Raw genomic sequence first — 27,374 nt, 5'->3', positions numbered from 1 at the left:
TTCGTGGGCCCTGGAAGATGGACATGCAGCTGCTTTTCAAAAGTGCTTTGATTCTGGACTACAGTATGTGCATGATTTGGACATGGGCCGGGGGGGGGGGGGTGCGGAGGAAAGAAACTCAAGTGAGGTGCTCTGCTCCCAACTGTGTGGCCTCATGGCCAGCAGGGGGCGCAGCCACCCGCTCCCACCAGCTACCTCCTTCAAGATGAGGCTAAGGCCAAGACCAGCAGCAGCGGCCAGAAGGGAATCCATTCAGCGGGAAAAGGCATGAGCCGGACGACTTGGAGGACGGGATCAACACCAGGCTTGCATAAATATCAAAGGCTGTGAAGGTTAAGGCTGCAGGCATCCTCTCTACTAGGTTAAGTGTCTGCCATATCCTCTTGTCCTTGGAGCTGCTCAGGTCCCTGAGATTGTATTCCTGGGATGGGTCAGCAGTGCCAGCGAGAAGGTGCCTGGTGGTCAGACCAGCTCTTTCTGTGGGTCTGCGGCGAGAAAAGGAAGGGACACTCAGCCAGAGGCCTCCCAGCTCGGTTCTGGATGGTCCACGGCACCTCCTCTCCCCCTCCATTGATCAGGGGTGACAGCCTACCATTCCCAGGCAGCCTGAGACCAGAAAAATCTTTAAGATCCAGTGACAAATCCCTAGTAGTGGGACTTGAGGCACCTCTTTGCATCACCAGTGATGGGGACCCCCCCTCGCGCACACACACACAGTCCACTGTACCTGAGCCAGGCGGGGCCAGCTTCTGCTCCTGGGACCCCACCAGCTGCACGACACTTCCATTCCCCGCCGGCTCCCCCTTAGTCCTGTCCTCAGCATGAAGGATCCCATTGGTGGGAGGGCCAGGAAGAGACTCAGCCCGAGCAAAGGTAGGGGAGGTGGATGGTGGGACCCCCCCAGAGGGCTTGCGGGCCACAGGTGGGGGAGCTTTAGGTGGCTTCTTTGGGGCTTGCGGTGACCACTGCTCTGAGATGTTCCGAAGCTCAGCCACCAGGTTCCGCTGGAGGTCAGCCTGGGCCTCGGGGGACACTGGCCGCTCCAGCTGCAGCTTCTTGGTGCCCTTGGAGAAGATGAAGCTGGCCATAGAGGCAGGGGACTGGGGAGACCGTGGCTCTGCCTCAGGTGGTCCATTCGGCTGGGCACTCCCAGGGTCCCTGCTGGCTGCCAGACTAGAGGCCTTGAGTCGGACAGCAGCATGGAGCCCTGAGGAGGGGGCAGGTGCCGGGCTGGCCCGCCCCGACAGGGCCCTTCGTAGCGGCTTCTGGGGGGCAGAAGGCCCAGCTGCTGGGGTTGCCGCTCCCACAGGAGCGCCCACAGAGCGCAGCCGCACCATCTGTAGGAGTGAGGGGGTGACCAGGGGCGCACCAGCATCCTCCCGGGGAGCTGCACTGCCTTTGCTGCAGCCCGCTGGTTCCTTCCGAGGGACTTTGGCCACAAGCCCTGGGACAGAACCAGGAGGAGGGGGTGCTGGTGGAGCTGGAGGTGGTGGCTCTGGGGAACCAAGGAGCTGGCTCTGGGAAGAGACAGTAACCGAGAAGGACGAAGCAGCCAGGGATCCGAAGGGCTCTGCGAGGCCTGAAGGGCCTGCTGGCTCAGGGCCAGCCACAGGGAATAAGGCCTCCTCAGGCGGGGGGAAGTCAGCCATGGACAGGTCCTGGTCCTCAGGTGCAGGAGGCGGGGGTGGGGGCCAGCTGGGGTCTTGGAGGGGCTCCTCTGCAATCTCTGGGGCAGACGGGGCTTCCACCACCTCTGGCTTCTTAGTGGGTGGGGGGGGAGGATGGTAGGATGGAGGCGGGGACGGTGGGGGTGACTTGTCTTTGGAGGCAATGGGAGACTCCTGTGGTGGCATCAGGGATATCTGTGGTGCTGGCAGAGGCTCGGGACCCACGTCAGTGGCAGAGACAGGCCCAGGAACCACAGCAGGAATAACCGGAGCAGGGGCCGCTAGGTTAGGACTCTTGGACTTGGAAGGGGGTGGGGAGAAGGGCGCAGGCACCTTGGGGTGAGGAGGTATGGCAAACCTATCCCCCAGGGTGGTTGACACCTGTGTACCAGAACGGTCTGAGGGGGCCGGGTCAGAGGACGAGGAACATAGAGACGTCAGAGAGGAGGAGACAGAGGCCCCAGGAGACCGAAGGGAAGTGACACGCTCTGGTTTAGGGGGTTGAACCTTGCCTGGGGAAGCAGGGGGCCCTGCGAGACCCTTGGGAGGGAGGGTAGGGGTACCACTTTGGCTCGAGTACCCACTGGAGGGTGAGAGCGTCCGTTCTGGAGAGCACGGGGGACGCCGGGAGCCACCCGGAGACAAGCCGGGCACCCAGACGCCTGCTGAGTTGGAGGGACAGGGGGCTGCCCCCATCACTTCTGACCCACCAGTGGTGGGCGGCCGGGGCAGCTGCGGCTGCTGCTGCTTCCGTTCGGGCTTGGGCGGCAACCCCAAGAGCCCATCAGGGGCTGCCGAGCCCCGCTGATGGAGCGAGTAAGTCCGGCGGGGAGGTGGGGGGGGCCGCTTCAGCTTACGTAGGGACACACTCCGGCCGGACAACTGCCCACTGCTGCGAATGCTGGCAGTGTCTGAGGCCTCGGCTGTGCTGCCCCCGCTGGGAGAGCCCCGCCCGCTGCCCCCCTGGGGAGGGGGCGCCACACCACTGCTAGCCACAGAGCCCTCCGGCAGGCCCTCAGAGCCACCCTTCGAGGACAGGGTGGAGCCATCAGACACGATGGTCTCGGAGGACTGAGAGTGACTCCAGGTGTCACTGGAGGAGGACGGGTGGCGGCTGCGGGGCCGCGGACTGGAGGCGGAGGAGAAGCGGCCCAGTGAGCGCACGGAGGCCGGGCTGGCGGACAGCAGACTGCAGCGGCTCAGCGTACGCAGGCTGCAGCGGCCCAGGGCCACCACATCCACAGTGGGTGGCAGGACAGCGTGAGGAATCAGTTTTGACAAGTAGGTGGCCTGGGGCGAGATAGACATGGCTGGGCTCAGGGGCTCCGGCGGCCCTGCCCCTCCAGTCAGTCCGGGCACCGCTAGGGACATGGGCCGGGTCACCAGTGGGGGCCGGGGCCCCGTGGACCGCCCAACAAGGGTGTCATCCCGGTAGATGCGGTCAATGTGGCGCTGCAGCATGGCCTCCGCCTCAGCGCCAGCCTCGGCCTGTGCCTCCAGCGCCTGCAGAGACACCCGGGCCCCAGTCCCCGAGGCCAGGCCCGCAGGGCGACCATCCACTGTGGGGATGCGCACCGCATCCCGAGGACCAGGAGGCCGAGGGGTACCTGGTGCCTCACGCTCGTGCCGCAGGCCTACGAGGGACAGGGAGGACACGGGAGTCAGCAGAGGGTACTGCCAGAGCTCCCCCCATCCTCACCGCCGCCCTCCTGCTTGGGGGCTCACCGAGTTCCTTCTGCACATGCTGCGGCAGTCCCAGCACGGTGCTCCGCCTCTCACGGCGCCGCCGCCCCGACTTCCCAGAGGATTTGGAAAATGAGTCATGGGGTCGGAAGGTAGAGCCTAGGGGCCAGTCCAGGGGAGAGAAACCGTTAGAGCAGGTCTCAGGGCACATTCTGCAGAGCGCCTGCTTTGGCAGAATAAGAAGCAAGAGCTCTGCAAAAACAGATTTCCATAATCAAGTAGGCGTGGGCAAAGCGAGGTTAAACAAAGCTACACACTTCTCTGTATGACTTCTGGAAAGCTTTAGAGGCCGAGGATAATTTCCATTTAGCGAACGATTATTATGTGTTAGTCAGCATGCTAAACACTTGGCATTCACTCCGACAACAGAAGTACTCTGATCCTCGTTTCATAGAACATCAAATGAAGATCGGAGTGGTAGAGAGTTGGCCCAAGGTCACCCAGCTGGGAAAAAGCAACACCGGCTCAAACCCAGGTTTCCTGACTTCTGAGTGTCTTGCTTTGCAGTCTGTGTGCATCATGAGTCTCCAAGAAACACAGGATACTGTGTTTCCTGAGTTCACTGACTCACAGAGCCTTGAGGGGTGCTAGAGTAGGAGGCAGAAGGGGAAAGCTACAGGGGCTGGAACCCCAGACAGTGCCCAACACCCCTCGGCCCATCCGAGAATCCTGACTGGAGGGCAGACACCTTTGCGCTGGATCATCTCCGATCGGATGGAGAGTGCGTCCTCTGCCATGGAGCTCTCAGCCGTGTAGGATGTGGTCTGGCTGCAGAAGGAGATGCTATCTTCGTCCGGCCCCATCCGGGAAGACTGTTGGGGGAAGAAGGAGATGAGGCCCTGGCCTCAGACCACCCCAGAAGCCTATGTAGGTCTCCTGCTGTTGCCTTTTCAGGGCTCCCCTTTGGAGCTCTGAACTCTGATTTTCCCTGGCTTCACCCAGCACTAAGCAGACACCAACTGGACTAGCCCGTAGGGGTCATCTAGTCTACCCCTTCACAATACAGGGAAACTGAGATCCAGAAGCCCTCAAAGCCAGACTTGCCAGAGATGAAGCAGGGAGGGAAGAGCAGAATCAGAACTGAGCTGGGGGCCGGGCTCACCTGGATGCTCTGGGTGTCTCCATGGTCCCAGCTGCCCTTATTCAGTTTCTGTTTTTCTGGAAGACACCAGAGAGGTGTGTTGGGCTAGGCCCCTGACCTTGGGAGGGGAGCCAAGAGTGGTCATGGACGGAGAAGGTTACCTTGCTGCTGCAGAGAACGGAGCCCCTCCTGGGCCTGTGTGTGCAGCTCTTCCAGGTGAGGCGGCCGCCCACTGGGGAAGAAGACATTGTCCTGGTGCTCCTCCACTACAGAGCCCGGCCCCTGGCCAGGCCCGCCACTTAGACGTTTATCACTCTCTGCCTTGGCAGAGCCTATTGGGATGGAGGAGGAAGAGAAGTGAGGCTTGAGAGCGACTGGGTCATGGGGATGTATGGGCCCCACCCACAGTCCCAAGACTACACACAGCCCCCAGAAGTACCCACAGTGCCTACTTCCCCAGTCGTACCACAACTCACACTTCTGAGCTATACATGCAATATACACAGCCCCCATGTTCATATACAAACTCTTCCCAAGTGTGCTTGTGTCTGACCCGGGGCACACAAGCCCACCGTACAAGCACAAAATTACCACAGGCTTCAGGATGTACACTAACAAACAGCACCCAAGTATAAACACATCAGAAACCAGTATCAAACACGGGGCCCCCCACATATACACACAACAGCCACAGTCCCCATTCTGCACACATACAAACAGTATCCAGATTCACAACTGTATCCACACGCCACTCAGGGCCCGACACAAAGCACCCCAATATATGCACAGCCCACAGCGAATACATTTCTGTTGTCTCCAGAGCCCAAGCTCCACTTTATGGAAAACCAACCACCCCTTTAAAACACACCGCTGGCCCAGGTCCAAGACTCTGTGGGACACTAGGAAGGGCTGTGGGCTAACAGCAGTCCTAACCTAACCAGAATTCCCAAGAAGTCCTGGGAGAAGGGACAAAACAAGACATGGCCTCTGTGTCACCTACTCACCCATGCGGCTGTCCCTTAGTGGAAGGACGGGGAGGGGAGAAGGCGGCCCCAGGGGCCCTGGACCCCCAGACAAGGCAGTCCCAGGCTCTCTTGGGAGAACTGCCCCAGACATTACCCCCCCACCCCGGAGGCCCCGCCCCTGGTGCCAAGGAGCCAGGGATCCATTACAAAGGATCCTATTACAGGCCCCGCCCATGGGGAAGCTGGTCATCTAATCCTGGGAATGAGGGGCTGTGTCAGCACTCTGCAGCCCCAGCCCCCCTTTAAATGGAACCCACAACATAAGCAAAAGCACAGGGAGGATCATGTGACCTTGGCAGCACCTTGTAGAGGGGCAGGAACAAAACAACCCCTTTAAAGGGCCACCCCCCACGATCAGGGTCTTCAGCTCTGACACCTGCCCGTTCCTACCTCCTCAACCCATTCTTCAACAGCCAGCTCCTGCCCAGGGAACCTGTGGGGAGCCCTCCAAGGTCAGCACTCCTAGGTCTCCTGACAACCCAACCCACTGAGTCTCGCCTAATTCCTGAATTTTACAAGTCTGGGAAACAGGACTGAAAAGGAAAGGCCTTGCCTAAGGTCATCCAGCAAATTCAGTGCCAGGACTAAACTCCAGATTCCCAGAGGGGGCTCCTGAATCACACTCGAAGTGAGGTCCCTCTGTCCTCCCCGTAAAAGTCCAATAAACTCTGGTCCCCGTGTCTTAATCCAGGCCTGAAAGCCCAGTTCCTAGAAGCGGAAAGCAGGAAGACACCTCCCCCAAAAAACTTCTCCACCGCCCAGCCCTCCGCCTCTAAACAGCATTTTGAAGAGCATGCCCCAAATTCCAGCAGCACTACTTTCCTCTCTACTCTGCTTCCCACATCCCATCCTCCCACACATCTGACTGACCTGGGGTCACAGGGGGGTGCTCTCAGAACTGAAACATTAGGATGCACCCACTACAGTGGGGGTACCCCTGGAGGAAGCAGTCTCGACCAAGGGCTGCAGGCTTCAAGGTCAGAGACACCTGGATCCATCTTCCCAAACCCAAGCAAGCAGCGACCAGACAAAGGCAGCGGAAAAGCCGCTGGACAAAGGCACATTGGAGGGCAGAGCAGTCTGGCCTCATTACTGCTCCCCATCCCCCACCCATTACCCTTCCCCGGCCTTGATCCCCCTTTTTACAGAAAGGTCTAGTAAATGGAGGTGTCAGGGTCCCCCCTCTCCCCCTCCCCAGCCACACCCACTCACCCTTCTTCTTAAAGAGCCCGAGGAGCACCGGGAGGCGGCGGCCCAGGAACACCACCATGACTGCGGGCGCCACTAGGGCCGTCCCCTATTCCGACCTCTCCAGAACACCAGGCACCGCCTTCACCATAACCCAGCACCAAGCGGTGCGAGTCGCCCGCCCAGCTGCAAAGCCGACTCCAGGCAGGGGAGGGGGAGGGGCTGCTCTCCTGCTCCTCCGCCCACCTGCGCCACGGACCCCGCCCACCCACCGACCCCGCCCCTCAAGCGGAGCGCAGAGGCAGGTACCATCCCAGATTCTGACGGGGAAACTGAGGCCCAGAGTCTGAAGATGCTTGGCTCTGGTGGAGAGTATGACTAGCAGGGCTGAAGCTACTCAGTCCCTGGGGGCAGGCCGTCCCCAAGCTCTTTTCTAAACAGTCAGGAACCAAAGCCATGGCAGGGGTCCCAGATGCCAGATGGATAGTGGAAGAACCACTAGACTACACTTGGCATGATGCCCAACCCCAAGTCCTCTTGGCTGGTGAGGGTCATTCCCTGGGGAAGGAACTCAGAGGTGGAACAGCCTGGCAGAAGCCCAGAACTGCCTGTGATGGCAAGTCCTTTGGCAAAGGAGGGGCACCCTGGAGGGGTGGGAGCCAGCCCAGGACACAGGGCCACGGGGAGGCCAGGGAGACGTCCAGAGCAGAAACACCATGGCTTGGTGGGAACAACTCCTTGTGTGTATGTTCAGACCCATGCCTTCCCAAGGAATTTCTTCCCACTTTGGTCTTGTGGGAAGCAGCCCAGAGAAGCACTGTGAACTCTCCAAGGTCACACAGCAGAGCCAGGCTTCATGGTATTCCTCTAGTTCCTCCAGCCCAAGATCCTTCCCACTGGCCCCACTCTGTGACTTGGTGACTGTTGGATCACCAGGCAGAGAGAGAACAGAATTAGCCAAAACCAAACAAAATGAAACAAAAACAACCCAGTCATAGGTAAGGGCAGTAAAAATGAGGGGTAGGAGGAGGTAACTGGAGGGAAGTCAGCTCCAAGTTCAATTCAGCTCCATCACACACAAGTCATAACTTCATATGGAAACAAAACCAATGAACTCCTTATAAGACTGTTGCACCCATTCATTCAATCAGCAAGTATTTATTAAGCTAGTATGGAGGCTATAGCGAATGGAGAACTTTATCTTGTTCACCTGAACACCTACATGAGGGCCTGTCATTCCGTGAGTTCAATAAACATTTGACAAATACATCAGTGAGGTAGACCCACGGCACAATTTTAGATTAGTTAAGACTGAGGAGCTATGATAGGGAAGGGGTGCCTCTAGGGGGCATGAAGGAAAGTCTAAGGAAAGGCCATTGGAACCAAGGCCTGCAGAAGGCGAAGGACCCAGCCAGGGCAAATGCTGGGCACAGAACCTTCTGGAGAGAGACAGCAGCAAGTGGAAAGGCCTTGAGGCAGCAGTGGGGTGGGGGGAGGTGTCTCAGAACAGAAAACGGGGGCCAGAGGGGCGGAAATATGGTGAGCAAGGGAGAGAATGGCAGGACCCAGGTCAGGTGGGGCCCCGGAGGTCAGCATGGAAGGTTACTCTGGGTAATGACAGCGCTGAGATCCCCTTGGGCAACTCCAGAAAGAGGAGCTGAGGCTGTGGCAGAGACAGTCTATAAAGCGCTGTCCCCAAACTCACCTCAGGACACCGCACTCTCACAGCACCTTTCTCCCTGAGTGGCGAAGAATTCACAGTGGCTCCCCCACCGCAAACGAGACCCCTCTGCTGCCCCTTCCCCATTTGCTGCCCCACCCCTCAGAGACCACTCAAGCAGAGGCTGAGCCCTTGCTCTATGGAGAACAAACTTCTGTGCAGCTGGATAGTCTGTAAGGCCACAAATCATTGAAATCCAAACAACAATCCTAAGAAGTAGGCACTTTTATCCCCATTTGACAGATGAGGAAATGGAGGCCAGAAAGGGCAAACTGGGAAGGGCAAGGTGGCATTTGTCCTGAGGATAACTTGAACCCAAAAACTATGTTGTCTTCTGGTCCAGCTACAAACCTGATCTCCCCTCTGAAGGGGGACCCTATCATCCCCACAAATTCGAGATTTCTTGGCCACATCCTCCCCTAGATCCTCTCTTAGGCCAGACCCATCTGCCCCTTATTAGTCCTGCTCAGACACAAAGAGCAGTAGCCCCACACTTGCAGGGTGATTAATGCCAGGGGCTGGGGGAAGGCAAACAGTCTCTGCCCTCAGAGATCTTACAACAGCCATTCAAGGCAGGTTCTCAAACATACTCTTCCATAACTGATCCTGGACTGGTGCAGCTCGGAGAGCTTGGTGATTTCCCAAGCTCTGGCTGGCTCCTAAACTGACGCCTTTAACCACACAGGGCACAGTCATCCTCAGTTCCCCCCTAACCAGGGGAACTCAGGGCTGAGCTCCACTCAGCGTACGGGAACAGCAGCTCAAGGTCCCAGTTCCCCAGCTGGCAGTCAGGGCCACAGCTGCAAATTCCCAGAGGATCCAAGGTTCTCACACTTGATAACATCTGGTTGCTCCAGCAACAGCCCCCCCCCCCCCACCCCCCACACACAGCTTGGCCAGACAGACCTTGAGGTCTCTCAGAGCCACGCAAGGCTCAGGTCCGCACACCTGCAACTTGCTTAGGGAGGGGCTCAGCAACCTGAACCTCAGGTGGCAGGCAGCCTCCTCACAAAGAAACGGGCTGAGAGAGTGGAAGGACCTCACCCAAGGCCACACTTAGAGTCCTTGTTCCAGGACCTTCTGCCCTGGCACAGTCCAGAGGTACAGCCTAGGGCTGAAGCTCACCAACAGCCTCCGCCTCCCCTCCTCCTCCACCTGCCTGAGGAAGGAAGCTTCTGGGATCAGAGAAGACACCTTGCTCTTGGCCACGCCCCTCACATGAAGGGCACACCAGGAAGCACACCGGCCAAGGTCGGAAACTCGGATCTAGTCCACCAGCAGAGGTTCTAGGCGCAGTGACCTCCAAAATGTCCCACTCGCCCCGCCACCCACCCACAGGTACGTGCTCTCAGGACCACATCCACAAAGCATACCCAGGCCAACCGAACCCAGGTCCTCCTCACACACGAGCGGGCTGCACACTCACACAGGGCCCAGCCAGGTGGCTGTGTGTACACAAAGGCAGGTGCATGTACCCACCACTCTGGGGCTTTCCTGAGCCCCAGGGACAGGGAGGAAAGGCGGAGGGAGCCCCCAACCCCCAAGGCCAAGTGCACATTTGTGCACATGCGTACACACTGTCTTGGCAACATCCTCCACGGGGTGAGGCCTCAACCTGCCCCATTCCAGAGCAAAGGGCGGGGGTGGTGGCGCGCCCACAGCCAGGCTGGCCTGACTCAGGGGAGAGGAATGAGGGGGGAGGGCACAGCAGCCCAGGTGGCCTTGCTCAGGAGCTGGAACCCTCCGGGGCTGGGCCTGACCCCGCTCCCCCACCACCACAGTGGATGTCAGGCCAGCCTGGGAGCCAGGATTCAGAGTGTTCAGAGATACTAAGTCTCAAACCCTCTGTTCTAGTGAACAAACTAGGGCCTTCCAAAAGGAGCGGACCCAGAACACATGGAGACTTTATTCTCTTAGAGACAAAACAAAGGGACATGAACATCACAAAAACCTTCAGGTGAAGGTTTCTTTCTCTTTAGTCTCCCAGGACATCCAACAAGAAACCTGAAAGCCATGTATGACTTCCCTTTTTAATGAGTACAAGGAGGCTCCAGGGAAAGTGACTTGCTCAAGGTCACCAAAACAGGAAGTGGCTGCACCCACAGTCGAACTTGGGTCTCACTCCAATGCTTTTATGGTCCTAAGTCTGAGGAAGTTACGGGATCAGGAGGGCTGCAACCCGAGTTCCTGCCCAAAGAAGGGGACCTCTACACCCCACCTCTACAGAAAGGAAATCCCCCTCCTTCTTCCCTCAGTGGGAAGCCCTGCCCTACAGCAGAGCTGCAGAGCTGACAGGCAGGTTCTAAGGTAAATATGGGGGGGCAGGGAGTGGCCCTGACAAGGAGAGGAGGATCCCACGCCTCGGGCGCCTGGGGGAACCAGCAGCAGTGCGGGGAGGAATTAGCTACAATAATATTAATAAATGTCATAACGAGTTTCCGTGTCAGTATCTGCTCCTGACAATGACATAATCTCTTTCGGCCAGGGTGCAAGTCTGAATTTCCAAGAGCCCTTTCCTTTGTTCTTTCAAGGCACGATTATCCCTATTTTACAGATGGCTTGAGAGGCACCCACAATGAAGTCAAGAGAAAAAAGGCTTGGGAGTCAGGAGGTCTGGATTAGAGAGGCCTTGCACGAATGAATCAGCCTCTCTGGGCCTCAGCGGCAGGACTCACACCCACCTCACCGGGTGCCTGGGAAAGCCAAAGGCACACAACCAAGGGCAAACACAAAGTGTGGTGCTCAGAGGGAGCGTCCACCTCCCCAGGTGGAGGGATGGGGGAAGGCTGCGCTCGGGCCTCTCAGCCTTTCCACTCACGACACGATAACAAACTCACATTTATCGAGGGCCAACTAATTGAGACACACGTGGTATCACAAAATCCCCCTCGCCATCCAGAGGCACTCACTCAGGGTGAGTGACTAACCTAGGGTCACACAGCCAGTGACTGACAGAGTCATGGTGTGTGAGCCCAGCTCCGACGGGCTGCCCATGCCTCCAGAGGCCTCCGCTGCACCTGCTTCCGGAGCTCTCCTCAAATCCCAAGTGGCATTAAGGACCATTATTAAGATAAGCTCTGATAAGGGACACTTAACAAGTGCTCCCTATCAGCTCGTCAGTGACCCAGGTGTAACCCTTCTGTTCCAGAAGGAAAGGAATTGCAGGGCCAGACCAGAGACCCCATAGCCCTGGGAGTCAGATTTGAGATCTCCCTGCCCCTCAGCTGCAGCACGATGCAGAGCCAGGCCGTGCCCTTTCCCAAGCCTCAGTGTCTTCATCTGTAAGATGGGAGGGTTGGAGAGCTAATCTCTAAAGGTCCCTCAGCATACAGGGCTCTGTCCCTAGGAGGGTAGTGGTCCCTCACTTTGGGTCACGGCCTGGGGCAGCAAGGAAATTCACCTTATCTCAGATCCCTCAGACCAGAAAGGGCTGGACCAGCCCCTTATCTGGAAGCCCAGGGTTTCCACAATCAAGTCCAGACACATAGTTGGTCACAAGTCTCCTCTAGGAAAGTGGAGGAGAAAGGGAGACACTGGGGTGGGGGGATGGAGGGGTAAGAGAAGCAGGATTTTTCCCAGCTTTGGGACCTTCCAAAGGCCCCTGGCACTCCAGGTACGGAGGCAGAGGGGAGGGAAGAAAAGAATTCCAGGTGGTCTGACTCCACCAGTGACTCAGTCCATTCCCTCAATCACCTCATCTGCAAGGGGGACCACAGGGATAAGGGCGGGGGGTGGGGGGAAGGGGGACATGTGTATAAACCTCACGGAACAATGTCGGGGAAAAGAGGGTGGTATGCTGGGGGACGTTCCCTGGGCTCCCAATTCACATCTTCCACCAATGCCCCAAACTGCCCAGGACCTGGGGGCCTGGGGAGGGGAGGGTGGGGTTAGATTCCTGAGATCCAAGGCCAAACAATCCCAGCAGGTTACAGGATCTTTCCTGCAGTGAGAAGGCCTCTCCCTGTCCCCCCTTACCCTTCCCTTTCATCCAAGGGCACTGATCCAATGGACCAAGTGGTCCTTAAATCTCAGTTCTCCTCTCATTTCCCACCTGCTCCCTCTCCAAGCCCTTGGAGGGCCTCAATGCCTCGTCCTCAACCCCTGCCCCTCTCCCACAGCACTTCCTTCACTTGTGCTCCCTAAGGAGTCTAAAACCCCGGACCTCAGGCTTTCTCTGCCCAGAGGATCTGCAGGGCCCTCAATCATAAGAAACCCATCTATTGCTAAACTCATTAAGGGCACAGGCTTCAGAATCTGACAGGCTTGGTTTGAATCTCGGTTCAGCTACCTCCTTGCTGAGTGGCCTTGGGCAAGTGACTTCACTTCTCTAAGCTCCAGGTTCCTCACCTGTAAAATGGGGACCATAATGGCTTCTAGCTTGGAAGACTGTTGGGGGACGAATGGATTAACCAATGTAAAGGGTTCAGCCTAGGCCCTTATTTTTAGCTCTGAGTTATTATTCCTGTCACCGTCCCCGAACCAAGCAGCCTCAAGCACAGAGCCTTTACAGCCCTCTCTGGGCCTTATTCCTGATTAATCCCAGGTCCTATCACTTTTGCCACCTCCTCCACAGTGTCTCTCCAGCTGCCACTCCTCTCCACTCCCACAGCCCCCACCCTGTCCCCAGCCCTCACCGCACCACCTCTCCCCTGGATTACTGCAATAGCCTCCAGACTGCTCTCTGGAGCTTCCACTCTCACCACTCCACCCCCAACCCGTCCTGCCTGCACCTGCCCCCGCTCTGGCACCATCTTCCCAACACACCACTTTCGTAGGCTCCTCCCTTGCTCAAACACCTTCACTGGCTCCCTATGGCCTATAGATTCCAGCCCTCTCTGCTGGCCTTGCATTCTTTCCCTCATCTTCTCACACATGAGTCAAATGGATAAGTACTCAAACCACAGTCCCATACCTGGGCATGCGACAGCAGAGGCCCAGGCTGGGGAAGCGTTAGGAATCCTCGGCACAAGTAAGACCAAAGGGATGGAAGTTTGCACTCACAATGGAACTCCTTCTCTTCCCAAGAAAAGGAAGGTGCCTCGACTACATTTCTCTCCAGCCCCCACTCTCAGGTTCAACTCTATGCCTTTGCTCATGACCAATACCAATTTCCCAGAGCTGAAGGGCATTCCTGGTCATCTCATTTAATCGATAATTCAGGACTCATTCCAACCCTGCAGTTACTTCACAGACCAAATTAAGACCATTTCCCCAGTCTTCTAGAACCCCAACCCAAAAGCCTTTTGATATTCCCCAGCCCCCACACTTACTTCTATGTTGCCTTGACATTGCCTTCTGGTTTTTTAGGACCACCTGAAAGCCTGGTTAGTCCCTGAGTTCAGCAGGAACCAAAAGCACAAGGGCTAGTGGGAAAGACTGTAAACACAGGCCTCTTCATCTCTCTCTCTCCCACCACAAATCATCACAAGTCCTGACCCACAGTTGGTTCTCAGGAAACCATCAGATTAGTTGTGACCACAGGAGAGCAGGCGGAACCCCAGCCCCACCCCTCGGTGCCAAATCCAAGAAGGGACAGGTGGACACATCCAGGATTTCAGGATTGCCAGGACAGGGAGACTACTGGAAGGTCCTGGAATCTCTCATCAATCCACCTTCTGAGGAACCCTCGGAGAGCCTACCAGAACTTAATTAACCCTTTCCTGCTGTTACTTTGATTATGATGATTATTCTTCAAACCGCTACTGGCAAATGACCTTGCACAAGCCCACCTTCTCCAGACCTCAGTCTCTTTATCCACAACATGGCTAGACAGAACTGTAAGGGTCCCAGAAGTCACCTAAGCTACACCCCCCCTAAATCCATTGACAGGCCCCTCTGTGGAAGCCACTTCCAGAGAAGTGAAAGCAATTTGCTCAAGGTCACCAGAGCCCATACCGGAGCCACACAGAAAACCCAGACTCCCTAATTCCCAGCCCAGGTTCTTCCTGTCACCCCCTGTGTGGAGGGATGAGATCATCGGGCTCATTTCAGAACCTCTAGGAATGTGGGCCACCCTAGGAAGACACGGGTGGATTCCCTCACCACCCCAGAAAACAACCCCACCCCACTTTCTCCAGAATTCTTTCACTCCCAAAGACTAGAATGAACAGCCACCTCTGTTGGGAACCCCTTATCTTCCTCAGGGGAAGAGGCAGATCCATCCCCATGCCCCCACCCCATCTCTGGACTCACAAGGTAAGGGAACTAGCCACCCTCCACAGCCCCTCCTCCAGCACCCCTTGGGGCTCTGGGGGATACCCTGAACCGTCGCACCTGCTGGGGAAAACCAGGAATCCTATTTCCCAGCGATAGGGTTGGAGGCCTTTTCTCCATTCTCCCCCTCCACCCACCCCCCACTTGGCAGGAATGTGACCCGCGGAGGGATCCCGCAGCACGCCGGGAAGGGCTGCGTTCCAGCTCGGTGGCTGCACTGAAAGGGGGGACATGCGGCAGCGACCACGGTGACCGCGGGTGGGGGGAAGGGGGACGAGAGGCAGCGGCAACGCAGGTGGGGGCGGGGAGGGAGCGCAGAGAACCAGTCCGACTCCCAATCACGCCAGATGGAGGCGGCCCGAAGTCTCTAGCCCCTGTTTTCTTGCTTCTCCCCTGCACCTTTGTCTCCCCTCCCTCCTGCAAACTTTCAGCCTGTTGGGGGCTAACAAGTGTTGAGTGTGTATACGTGTACAAGCGCCTTAGGGTCTGCCTTTGAGCCTGAGTGTGGGAGTCTCGTTGGCTGTGCAGTTCTGAACCCGTGTGTACATGTGTGTGCCTAAGCCGCTGGGCAACTGTACCTACATGACTGGTGTGTGTGTGCGACTGTGTGAATCTGCGCGAGGGGTATAATTCGCGTGGTAGCATGAACCGTATACCTAGGGATATGTACCTGTGTCTCGAGTTTTGTGCGTCCTACAGCGATGCGGTGGGTGTGAATGTGTATGTGATTCTGCCTGCATGTCCGTGCATTTGAGTGGGTGTTGTGTGTGGCTGTGAAAATTGTGAACATGTTCGCGTGCCCGCCCGTGGGTATTCGTATGTACGTGTGCTTTTTTGCGCATGTGAGGGGTGGGGTCTGTGCGGGGGATTCCCGGGCCCCCACACTCACACCCACCAAGCCCCGGGAGGGGGCAGCAGCGGTGGCGGCGGCTGCGGCAGGGAGACCCTCCTCCCCGCCTGCCCCGCCCCCACCCCCGGCCCCTACCTGCCGGCCGCTTCGCCGACCGCCCGAACCGCCAGAAGCTGCGGGCCCGGGGGCCGCTGGGGGCCTTCCTCTTGTGGTGTGAGTTGCCCATGGCGGGCGCGGGAGCCGGCACGGAAACCCTAGCGCAGCCCAACCAGCCCGGCCGCCGGGCCCGCAGCCCCGGGAGGGAGGCAGAGAGACGCGCGGGCGGCCACCGCAGGCGCCCCCAGCCCCAGCTCAGCCACGCCTCCGGGCTCTGCGGCCAATGGCCGGGCCGGGGGCGGGGACGGCGGAGGGGCGGGGCCTGGCGCGCATCCCGTAGGCTCCGCCCCTCCCAGGACCCGGGAGACCAGCTGAGCCGCTCCACCCAGAGCGCTCGGAAAAGGCCGGTGTGTCCAGGTGGGGCAGGCGGGTGGCCCGCTCTCCCAGCCCAGGAGCCGCCTCTCTTGAGGACTGCAGTGGAGCCCGGAGAAGTCGGAGCAGGGCCCCCGACAGGCGGGATCCGGAGCCCCGCTGCTGCTAGGGCCCACCAGCCCCCACCCCGTGAGTGTAACGCGTCTGTGTGTATCTCCTGTCTCTGTGCCTGTTGTGTACAAATGTATCGATCTGACTGTACTTCTGTGGTAATCGTGTTCAAAATAACAGCGCCCTTTTATATAGCGCTATGTGCCAGGTGTTAGGATGACTACTTTCATGCCACAAAACAATCCTATAAGGTAGATACTTTTATCATCCCCATTTTACAGATGAGGATATTGAGGTTCCATGAAGTCAGCTGACTCGCCCAAAGTCAAAGAGCAGTAAGCTGCAGAACTAGGACTCAGACCCAGACTGACTCCAATACCCCCTGCCCATGCTACTACCCTTCCAGTTTATCTGTGCCTGTGCCTGAGCCTGTGCCGGTAACTGGGCCTTGGTAATTGTGTGCTTGAATGTGGCTGTGTAGTTGTGTACCTGTGTATATGTTATCTGTGACCCTGAATGCTTGGATCTCTCTGTGTGATCATCCGTGTGTGTGACTGTGTGCCTATATCCACAGGGAGTCTGTTTTCAAATGTCTGGCTGTGTGCTTTTGCCTATCTGCCTGTGTAATTGTGACTGGCTCTGTCATGCTGTGTCTGCAAGTGTTAAGTAATGGAGTATGTAGGTAAACGTATGTGAAGCCACCCACATCTGTGTGCCCCTCACTCATCTCCCCCTGTATAAGTCTTTCATTTTTCAAACCTAGGCCAGGCTTCACCTCTTCCAGAAACCTTCCAGGCTGCCAGGCTGTCGTCACCTCTATGTCCTCACAAGTGCCCTTGTGCCCAGAGCCCAGCAGCCTGGGAAGTGACTCTCCTTTACCATTGCTCTGCCCTGTCTCCAACGAGGGGCAGGGTGGTGTAGCTGGGCTAGGAGTCTAGAGCCCTCAGTTCTAAACCCTGTTGCTCATCCTTTCTGCCACCTGGGCTAGCCCCTCCACTACACTGTGCTGCCTCTTGTGCCCAGTAGCTCCAGGGCACACCGTCCCTACCTGCAAAATGGGGGAGTCAAAACTGGTCCCCACCCTCCCTGAGGCCCATGCCTTGCTAAGTGTGAGGTTAACAACAATGCAGTCCCTGAGGGAATATATTTTATTCATCCATCTGGGTCCAGAAACATTTGTCAAACATAAACCATGTACCAAACGGTGTGTACCAGGCACCTGCTCTGCACCGAATAGAGGGTCCTAGCATCAAAGCTGGAAGAGACCTCGAAGTATCTGCTAGCCCAATTCCCTTAGTTTACAGAGGGGGCCCATAAAGGGGAAAGGTAGTGCAGAGGAGCAGAAAGCACACTCGAGGATAACATCCAGACCCCTTGGCATGAGTTGGGCAGGTATGCAAAGAGCTTCAAGGGATGTCCGGAGGGTATAGCCGGTGCCTCGGCCTTTGCAAGAGGCCTTGCAACAACTGCCCTGCCCCCAGTTCAACCTCATCTCCCGCCACACCCCTGCTTCTTGCCACCACCCCAACCTCCCACTATACACTTCCATGCTTCTTCTTCCTCCACCTTTACCTAGAAAATTCCGCCTCAATACCCTGCTCGACAGTCTGTTCCTCCAGGAAGTCTTCCTTGCACCCCTCCTCCTGCAGCTCAACCCTCTGTGCTCCCACTGGCACTAGTGCCGCCCTCTGATAGAACCGATCACAGCCCAGAGCCCCCCGGCACCCTGTGTAACACCATCCCAACACTTGTCTCAAGACAGCAGTACCTTTTGGTCTCTCCCTTTCCAACCAGAAAACCAGTTCAAAACCGTGATCGCCTCCCTCCGCTTAGTAAGCCCAAGCATAGCACAGTGTGGGGCACACAGCAGGCACGCTGTGGTGTTGAATAGAAGCTGGTGGAAGCAGAGACAGTGCGGCTCACCTGCTGGCGGAGGTGGTGGTGATGTTGGTTACGTTCTGGGAGAGGTGAAGAGGCTCAGGCAGGAGAGTCCCAGTCTCTCTCACGTTCTTTCACTACAGAGGCTATGTGGACTTCAGGATCCTAGAGGAAGAGTACTGCCCCCAGCCAAGAGCGTAAGAGAGCCCGGGGTAGGACCATGGGAAGAAGGGAGCTTGTATGGAAGACTAGAACTCCTGAAAACCACAACATTGGACTTGAGTGCCTCGTGACTTTCTTGGATGGTGGTGAAGACCTGGCCCAGCCAGAAGCTTGGAGGAGAGGGCTGTCCTAAGCAGACAGGAGGCCCGACCTGCAGCAGCCTCCTGGGAATTATGCACTTTGCCAGAAGATTTGGGGCTTAAACCCTTTGCAAGCTGAGCTGTCTCTGTCCCCCTCAATCACAGGGCTGGGCACCCTGTGAGTAGAGCTGACAACCTTTGATGAACCAGCCCCCGAGGGCAGGAGACACAAAACCAGAGAGATGTGGAGTGTAACAGTAGGAGAGTGGGACAATGATTTCACGCTCCCGCCCCAGGAAGCTGCTGCTACCTACTTCTCCCCCAAGTCGGCCAAGGGGCTGGAGGTGGCCATGAGGTCTGCCGGGTCTGCAGACATGTGGACAGAAGGTGAAGGTACGGATACCTGCTCTCCCCACCCCAGCACCTTCACCGTGGCCCAAACAATATACAATGCCTCCTCTCATTCGTTTTCATCAGCATGTGACAGCCCAGGAGCAGCTGAGACAGCTTTGAGGGTTGGGGACAGGGGGATTTCCGGGGGACAGCTGGGTAAGGGGAGGCACTCCCTCTGCCCTCTTCTGACAAGAGCGGAGATTTTTCTGGCCACAGGATTTAGCCACACCAGTTCACCAAACCTTGCTGGCAGCCCTGCTTCGGGGGCAGGAGAGGGACAGAACTGGGCGGGGGGGGGGGGGGGGAGGGCTCATCCTAGCCTGAAGGGGATTTCCAGAAAGCTGGGCTGTGTGCCATGGGTGGGGATTTGAGGCCTCCACGAGGAGGGAGGGAGCAGCAGTTGGAATGAGCCCCTGAAGGTGTTGGAGGTGAGGGAGGGGATGGAGGCCTTCTTGGCCTCAGTTCCTGCTCATCTCCTCCTAGTAGAGGCACCTCTCTGGTATGGGATTTTCCATTTGAAGTCTGAACAAAGGAGTAGGGAAGCTGAGGTCAGCCTGGCAGGTGAGGGCTCCTACTCCACCTCTGATGCTGGCTGGCTCTATGACCTTGAACAAGACACTCTGTCCTCTGGGCCTCAGCTGCCCATCCGTATGTGCCATGAAGGCAGCCTGTGGCATCTCAGGCCATCGACTCTGAGCATCTAGGATCAGCAGATGCCCATGCTCTGGGGCCCATGTCGGATCACCCACCTATTACCCAAAGCTACTCTGCGCCAGGCCCCGTGCTGGGCATGGTTGGGGGAAAGGACCATCAACCCAGCTCCTGCCCTCAGGCTGTTCAGAACAGTGAGGTATGGCTATTCCTGTACCCACAGAACCCAGCCAGCCAGGTGGCCCCAGCCCCTTGCAGGAGCCTTGCCTGACTCCAGCACTGCAAATCCCTCAACTCCAGCTTCCCCTCACCCTTCCATTTTAGTTCATGTGTCACGTCCTCTGGGAAGCCATCCCTGATGTCACCCCTGGGATCACTATGCTCCCTCCTTTGTCACACTACTTGACCCTTAATTATCTGTTCAGTGTCTGGCTCCTCCCCCAGATTGTGAGGTTCATGAGGACTGGGACCTTGGCTCTCATTCATCCCCAGGACAATGTCTGGCACATAGTAGGTACTTATTACCTGAAATTAAATACTTACTAGTGTGTTGAAATACATTAGTGAGGCTCCCTCTCCCCGACCCCTTCACAGGGGCCTGGAAGAGCTGGACACAGATTCCTCTGGGGAAGTCACACTCCCACTGGATGTATCCCACAGTAGAGGTAGCCCTACCCCAATCACACTGGTCTAGGCCCCAGGCTAAGGACACTGAGATGCCCTACCCAAGAAGGTGGCCAGAAAAACAAACTGTCCAATTTCAAATCCCTTAAGCACCCTGCTCTAGCGTGGAGGGAGTACTTTCGCTGGGGGCTGTCCCAGAGATGATGACGCTGGCGCCAGGCCTTAAGAGATGAATAAGGGTTCAGTGGATAGAAAAGCAAAGGAGAGCACACCCTAAGTAAGGGAAATGGTGCATGCAATGGCATGGAATGTGGAAGTACATGGAGTGTTTATTGAAAAGCAAACAGAGGGGCGCCTGGGTGGTGCCGCCTGTTAAACATCTGACTCTTGATTTCAGCTCATGGCACGATCTCAGGGTCCTGAGATGGAGCCCTTCGTGGGCTCTGTGCAGGGCATGGAGGCTGCTTAGGAGTCTCTCTCTCTCCCTCTGCCCTCCCCCCATCCCCTAAAGGAAGGAAGGAAGGAAGAAAGGAAGGAAGGAAGGGAGGGAGGGGGAGAAAAAGAGGAAGGAAGGGAGGGAAGGAAGGAGGGAGGGACGGAGAGGAAGGAAGAAAGGCAAGCAGACACTATGCTGCCCTTAGACAGGCAAAGTGTTCATTACCCAAAGTGCCTTTGAGTCCTCACTTTGTTTTAAAAGAGCTAAAGAGGGGCGCCTAGGTGGCTCAGTCGGTTAAGTGTCTGCCTGCCTGTGGCTCGGGTCATGATCTCAGGGTCCTGGAATGAAGCCCTGCATTGGGCTCCCTGCTGAGTGGGGAGTCTGCTTCTCCCTCTGCCCCTCACCCTGCTAGTTCTCTCTCTCTGTCTCAAATAAATAAATACAATCTTTTAAAAACTTAAATTAAATTAAAAAATAAAAGAGCTGGGTGCCTGGGTGGCTCAATCATTAAGCTTGGCTGCTTTCAACTCAGGTCATGATCCCAGGGTCCTGGGATCGAGCCCTACGGGGGGGTGCTCTCTGCTCAGCGGGAGCCTGCTTCCTCTCCCGGCCGCTCCCCCAGTTTGTGCTCTGTCAAATAAATAAAATCTTTTAAAAAAATAAAATAAAATAAAATAAAAGAGCTACACAGGCCCCTTCCTCAGCAGAGGGAGATGGCATTCACACGGATTCTCTCCGCCCATCCTACCATAACATCCAGGCCCCTGGGGCCCAGTGTCTTGTCCCTGACCGGCCAAAAGGCAGACTCTCCTTTCCTGAGCACAGCTCCCACCCTTATGGCCCCACCCCCTTCTCAATCTAGAATTCTAGAACCAGAAAGGCTCTCAGAGGCCATGAAACCCCATCTTTGTCAAGACAGGGTACATGTGGCCCACCGTGGGGCAGAGCTCAAACTTAGGAGTCTCTCCACAACCCCACACCAAGGACAGTGCCTCCTGAGTGAGTGGCCAGAGTCGTTCAGGTTGAACCTGCTGGACCTCAATTCTTTCAGTCCTGAAGCCACTGGCACTCTGACACCCCTCCTCCCCAGCCACTGCCCACTGCCCAAGAGGAATCTTCAGGAGAGCTACACACTCCCACAGTGGTTACTGGTCCCTGCTCTCCAGAGTGAGAAACATACCTAGCCTCATACTGTTTGGTTTCAAAAGCATGGCCTTGGGAGGCAGACCGAGACCCTCTGTCACAGCCACGCCGTGAACATCATCGCCATGCAGGTGGGGACCTTGCCTGTCCTGTCCTGGGTATTCACCTTGCCCTGAACGGTGCCTGACATGACATAATAAAGAACATGCTTTTTCAAACAAATGAAGCCAAGAGACCCTGAACAACTTACTTTCAACCTGTTTTCTCACCTAGAAATGGTAATAACTGCCCACCTCCCAGGTTGTAGTGAGGACAAAGGAAAACATTCGTGAAAATGCCCAGCCAGGGTCTGACACATGGCAGCCTTCATGTTACTTCTTCAAATTAGCCAGCACCCGGGGCACCTAGGTGGCTCAGTTGGTTGAGCACCTGACTCTTGATTTGGCTTGGGTCATGATCTTGGGGTTGTGGGTTCAAGTGCCGCCTCTGACTCCCTCCTCAGGGCAGTGCCTGCTTGGATTCTCCCTCTCCTCTTCCACGCTCGCGCGCTCTCTCTCTCTCTCTCTCTCTCTCTCTAATAAATAAACAAATCAAATTACCCAGCACCCTTCCCTCCTTCTACACTCTGCTCACCACCTGCAGGCAGCCTCCCCTAGTTATCTACTGGGCTCCAGTCCTGGCGTCTGTCCCAGAAACACTTCCTCCCCACATACTTGTCTGGAGTCCAGGTGATATTTCTGGAAAATATGGATTCTTACTTGTTTGCCTTTTCTTATGCCTGAGTCTTCTGCTGGACAAGGGTAAGAGCCCACCTTCCATGGCTACTCCCCCTCAATCATCACCATCACGGCCATGGGTATCTGAGGTATAGCCAAGAGTGGATTTCCAAACACGGAGCAGCTAATGTCCAAGTCCTCAGCACCACAGCCGCAGAAACCTGCTCCCATCTAGACCATTCTCCACAGTTCACAAAGCACTTGCATCTCAGTTATCTCATTTGACCCCTGAAACACCCCCTGTAAAGCCAGGATTTATTTTACAGATCAGGAAACTGAGGCTTAGAGGGGCTCCCGATCTGCCGGCATCACAGGACCTGGGAGGGGCGGCGTAGTTGTCCTGTCAGCCTCTGAGCCCATTCCCTCCAGACTAGGTCCAGAGAGCGCAGGGGAAGGTGACAGTAAGAGCGAGCCCTTCATTTCCGTGATGATTTCACATTCCTCTAACTTCCACATTTGCTCTTGTGAGAATCTTGCGGAGACAGAAATCTTGGGAGTCACGAACCCACCAAGGCAATGCCCAGCCAGAGGGTCTCATTCCCTGAGACGTATGGAATCAGTGTGCCCAAAGAGAGGCCGCTGCCCAACCTCACGGGACTTGCTGGTGACTGAGCCAGGATGTGAACCCTTATTTGCCTGACTCTCCGACTCCTCCTACTCTGTCAGCTGCCCTCACTTCTCTCTAGGCCTTCTGCCATCTGCAGAATGGGTTGGATGAGAAGATCTTTCAACCTTTCCTGCCGATCTGGGTCCCACCTGCATGTCCTCTTCATGAAAACGGGACCAGTTTTGGAGGAAGATGGTTTGAGTTCGAATCCCTGTTTGGGCAAAAGAAGCACTCACTGTCCCTGAACCTCAATTTTTTCATCTGCAAATGGGCTTGAGTGAGCTAATGGATACAGGGCTCCCACTCCCAGCACATTCAGAATAATCAGTAACTGTCAGATTTCCTCCCGTTTCTTTTTTAAGTCTGTGCAGGGCGGTCCTGGAAGACAAGGGCTCAAAATTCTACTCCAAGCTCAGCTTTCCCAACTTACTGTAGAGAAGTCGGATTAGGGGAGCCACGACCTGCGTCTGAGAGACTGGAATGGAGGAGCTTCACAGCAAAGGCACCTGACCTCTCAGGAACTTTCTGTGTATTCCTCCTTCCCATCTTCCCCAGTCTCCCTTCTGAACATTTTCCCCAGAAAGAGTTAAGCCTTCTTTGGGTTTCCCCTTCCTGACCAGCATTGCCAATGGAGATTAGAGAGATCGGATTTATTTCTCTTAATAAACAGAAGAAGTTGGGCCAGGCAGGCGACAAGGAAACAATTGGAATAATAGGAGGCTGGAGCAAAAGGGAGCAGGACTTCCTCTAGTCAGACCTGGGGCCACCCCCAGACCGGGAGAAACAACAGCCAGGGGCAGGGAGGTGGTTCCTAGGCATGTGGGCTCAAATCGGGCCACCTGCTGCCCAGAAAGCCCAATGCTACCAGATACCTAACACGATGCAGGGGGAGGCCTACCCACGGGCCCAATGACCCCAGCCCAGGCTGCTGGAGCAGGGACATAGAGGGTCAGCTTTTCCAGCCCCTACCTCCAGGCTGGTCTCCAAGGGGGAAAGGTTCCACTGCCCTGGGCTACACCACCGGCCTTCTATCTCCAACCCTGCCTGTCTAACCAGAATCCATCCTGCTGCAATTCTGACCCATGCCCTCTTGAGATGGGGAGGACTTCTGACTGAATCCCAGTGGGACAGCCTTAGGAGAGACTCTGCATGGAGCTGGGAGTGCAGAGCCCTGAGAAACACCCTTTATCCAAACTCTCCCTTAGGGCTTGGCCCAGTCATCCCTGCCCCAGCACCCTGACTTTTTGCGTGCCTGGGCCAAAGGCCCTCATCCAAAAGGAAGGCCCGGCCGGATGCAATCACACAAGAGGCTTTTCACTCTCTTCCTGATCCCTCAACCGTTCCTTCTAATTCTCCTGCAGAGGAGGGGGTTAAAGGACACTGGGAGGGTAAACATGGAATGGGATGGGCCCGCACACACCGCCATTTCCTCACCTCGGCACTGCAGCCCAAGCCAGAGGAAAGGTAGACTTCAGCAAGACAAGCCCCAAGGGAGCTCCACCCTCTTGCAGACTCACGCCCTACCCTCCAAACGGGAGTTAGAAACAGAGGGGGAAATGAGAAAAGAACCAAGCAAGTGCCCAAAAGGAAAGTGACCCCAGCAGGGATGCACCAAATCAGCCACCCCTTCCCTACCCCTCAGGCTGCCCACCCATCAGGCCAGAGAGAGCCCAGAGGCAAGGAACTGACTGTTGTATTTTAAGTACCCATCCCACCACAGCTCAGGTACAGGCTCTCCATTAATTTGAGCCTCAGTTTCCCCCATCTGTAAGCATGCTTCCATCACTGGCCTGTTTCTACCAGGGCTGGGGAACGAGTGATTGGGGGGGGGCGGGGTGCATGGTGGTTCTCATCAGTGAGCTCACCACCCCAGGAGGTGGGTGTTTGAGTTTGGCCCCCCGGAGTGGTGAGGCGGGCCAGGTGGGAAAAGCTAACAGCAACACCTTAAGAGCCTAAAGCAAGCTGTGCCCCACGTTGGGTCCTTTGTGGGGCTGAAACACTTTGAGAGCGCAATTGACCTTCTGGACCTGGAGGAATCCCCACCAGAGACGCAAGGCCACTTGCCTCTCCCATGGGCCCCAGGCCAGAGCCAAGTCTCTGACCCCCTGACTCAGCAGAGGGCAGAACCTGGGTGAGCCTGGGGGAGGGGGGATTGCCTCACCGTCCCAAGAGCCAGACTGCCAGCACTTCCTGCTCGAGCCCGGAGATTCCTGTCCCAGCTAGGGGTCCCTTCCCCCTAGAATGGGGTCGGGCTGAGTCTGGGAAATGCGGGGAGGCGGCATAGAATGGGAGTGCTCGAACTGAGCCCCCGGCTCTCCGCTCCCCCGGCCCCGGCGCCGAGGGGTTCACCCTTCCAACACGCCCCGGACCCCCGGCGGAGCCACCCCCGCCGCACCCTCGGCGCCGCCGGCGCGCAGCCCAGGTGCCCCGCCGCCTTACCTCGGCCTTTACCCTTGGCCCTCCTGGCCTTGTCGTCCGCCTTCTTGGCCCGGGGGGCGGCCGATTCGGCGCCCTCCGCCCCGGCCGCCTTCTTCTTGCGCCGCTTGCCCCGCAGCCAGCTGAAGGCGCGGCGGAGGCCGGACGCGCCGGAGCGGGACTTCTTCCTGCGCGGGGGGCCGCCCGGACCCCCCGGCTCTTCGGCCGCAGGTGCGGCGGGGGGCGCGCGGGCCGCCATGGCGCGGCGGGCGGACCTCGGCGGGGGTCAGGCCCCCTGCGGCCGGGCATCCATGCGCGGCTCGGGCGCGCGGGCAGGCGGCCGCCGCGGGGAGACGCGCCGGCGAAAAGTTTGGGCGGCGGAAGCGCAGCCCGCGGGGAGCGGCCGGGCGGCGGGAGCGGCGCGGGAGGGGCGGGTCGGGCGGCGGGCGGGGCGCGGAGGCCGGCCTGCAGCCGGGGAGGGAGCGGCCGCGGGGCGGGGGCGGCGCCGCCTGCCGCCCTCCCCGCCGCCTCCTGCCCGCCGTCCGGCTCCGGGTGCTCCGGGGGGCCGAGGGAGGGCGGGGTCAGGCGGGTGGCGCGGCTGCCGGGGGACCTAGTGGGCGGGGTCGCAGGGCGGGGCGGGAGGAGCTGGCCTGAGATTCGGGGCGGGCAGGGGCGCGAAAGGGGAGTTGGCCTCGCGGGAGAAGGTATTGGGAGGCGGGGCGGAGGAATGCTGGGCTCGGACCCCAGGACAGCCAGGTATCCTGAGTTCAGCCTGGGAATACCTGGGGTTCTTCTCCTGGAATATGGGAGTTCTGATACTTCTTTCCAGGACTCAGACGGCATTGGAGTTTGCTTGCTCTGGAGACTGAGGCTGCAGACGCACCTGAGACCTGTGACCCACAGTGGGCCTTCCTCTCCAGTCTGGTGACTGGGCAGACCTCTCCTAATCTCCAATTCATCGCAGCTTCCCCAGTGTCAACCCTCAATGTGGAGTTGGGCTCCATGCTTCCTGCGCTCTCTCCCTACCCCTTAGTGAGGGGGAATGAGGAGAGTCGTGCCTCAGTTTGCCCTTGGACTTTGCTGTCAGGCCCCAGGGCACCCCTGCTTGGGCCTGGATTCCCCACTGAGATGCTCAACGCAGATTAGGGCTGATCTTGGGCATGATAAACTCATAGCTTCTAAGGGGCTTTGAGATCCTCTTTGGGTAAAAAGTGTGACTAAGTATGGTCGTAGGGAAGAAAGCCTTTAGGAATCATGAAAATGCTGTGCTCATTTCTTCCAGGCCTCTGGCTCTTTATCACAGCTGACCAAGCACTTTTAAAACATCAGATCCCACACCAAGCCATGAGAGATCAGCGCAGGGAGTGTTACCTCCATAACACAGAAGGGAGACTGAAGCCAGGAGAGGTCACTGATTGCCAAGAGCACAGAGGTGGTCAGCAGCAGAGGAGCCAAGACCAGCAATCTAGATCTTGTCTCAGCCTGGTCCATAGGACTAGAAATTGCCCTAGGGCACAGCCGTGGGCTCAGGGGTCCCAAGAAGGACACTGTGCTACCCCACCAGTTAGAGTTTGCCTTCGTCCATCCAACCTGACTCTGGACACATCACTTTCTCCTGGCTCCTGGTCTAAACAAGGGCAGAGACACATTTGTCTGGGGTACCCAGGCCAGGCAGCCCTGACATAGTGTAGACAGGACTCACTGTATCACTGAAAATAATTGCACTGCAGAGTTTAGCTTCCCTGACCTGCCTTAGCCCGCTGTGTGTCCTCAGGGGCTCAGCTTTGACAAACCCCGGGGGGATTTGCAGCAGATCATTATCCTTGCTGGGCCTCAGTTTCCCCATCTAATCATCATTCATTCAGGTCTAGCCCACATCCCAAAGTACCTCTTCTGGACCAGGCACTGGGCCAGGCACAGGGACCACAATGGGCCCTGTCCTTGTGTTCTCTCTGCCCAGCCCAGCACTGGCCTTAAGGACCCTTCCTCTCCCTCACTTGGCAAGTATCATAGGAGAAGTGTTACAGGCAAGGCTGAAACACAGAGAAAGAGCGCCATGCAGGAACTTGGCCTGTTGGATAGT

At 57.1% G+C, this 27,374-nt stretch overlaps 1 protein-coding gene across 3 annotated transcripts; it reads right to left on the bottom strand.

Moving 5' to 3' along the window:
* Positions 1-103: 103 nt before the first annotated feature.
* LOC111143284 (KIAA1522 ortholog) lies at positions 104-25,550 on the bottom strand. Of its 3 annotated transcripts, none has more exons than XM_022496920.1 (7): positions 25,316-25,550; positions 4,653-4,823; positions 4,513-4,568; positions 4,099-4,222; positions 3,393-3,509; positions 728-3,301; positions 104-485 (listed from the first exon to the last, which is right to left on the bottom strand). In XM_022496920.1, the coding sequence occupies exons 1-7, from the start codon at positions 25,548-25,550 to the stop codon at positions 463-465; spliced, it is 3,300 nt and encodes a 1,099-aa protein (XP_022352628.1). In that variant the 3' UTR covers positions 104-462. The 3 variants fall into 3 exon arrangements, with proteins under 3 accessions (XP_022352628.1, XP_022352629.1, XP_022352631.1); XM_022496921.1 differs by lacking the exon at positions 25,316-25,550 and adding an exon at positions 15,623-15,713; XM_022496923.1 differs by lacking the exon at positions 25,316-25,550 and adding an exon at positions 6,729-6,786.
* Between the last annotated feature and the right edge of the window lie 1,824 nt (positions 25,551-27,374).

This window comes from Enhydra lutris, unplaced genomic scaffold, assembly GCF_002288905.1.
Source record: "Enhydra lutris kenyoni isolate GAN:26980312 unplaced genomic scaffold, ASM228890v2 scaffoldscaffold9, whole genome shotgun sequence".
In the NCBI taxonomy this organism is placed as follows: domain Eukaryota; kingdom Metazoa; phylum Chordata; class Mammalia; order Carnivora; family Mustelidae; genus Enhydra; species Enhydra lutris.
This window is presented reverse-complemented; position numbering and strand designations above follow the sequence as displayed.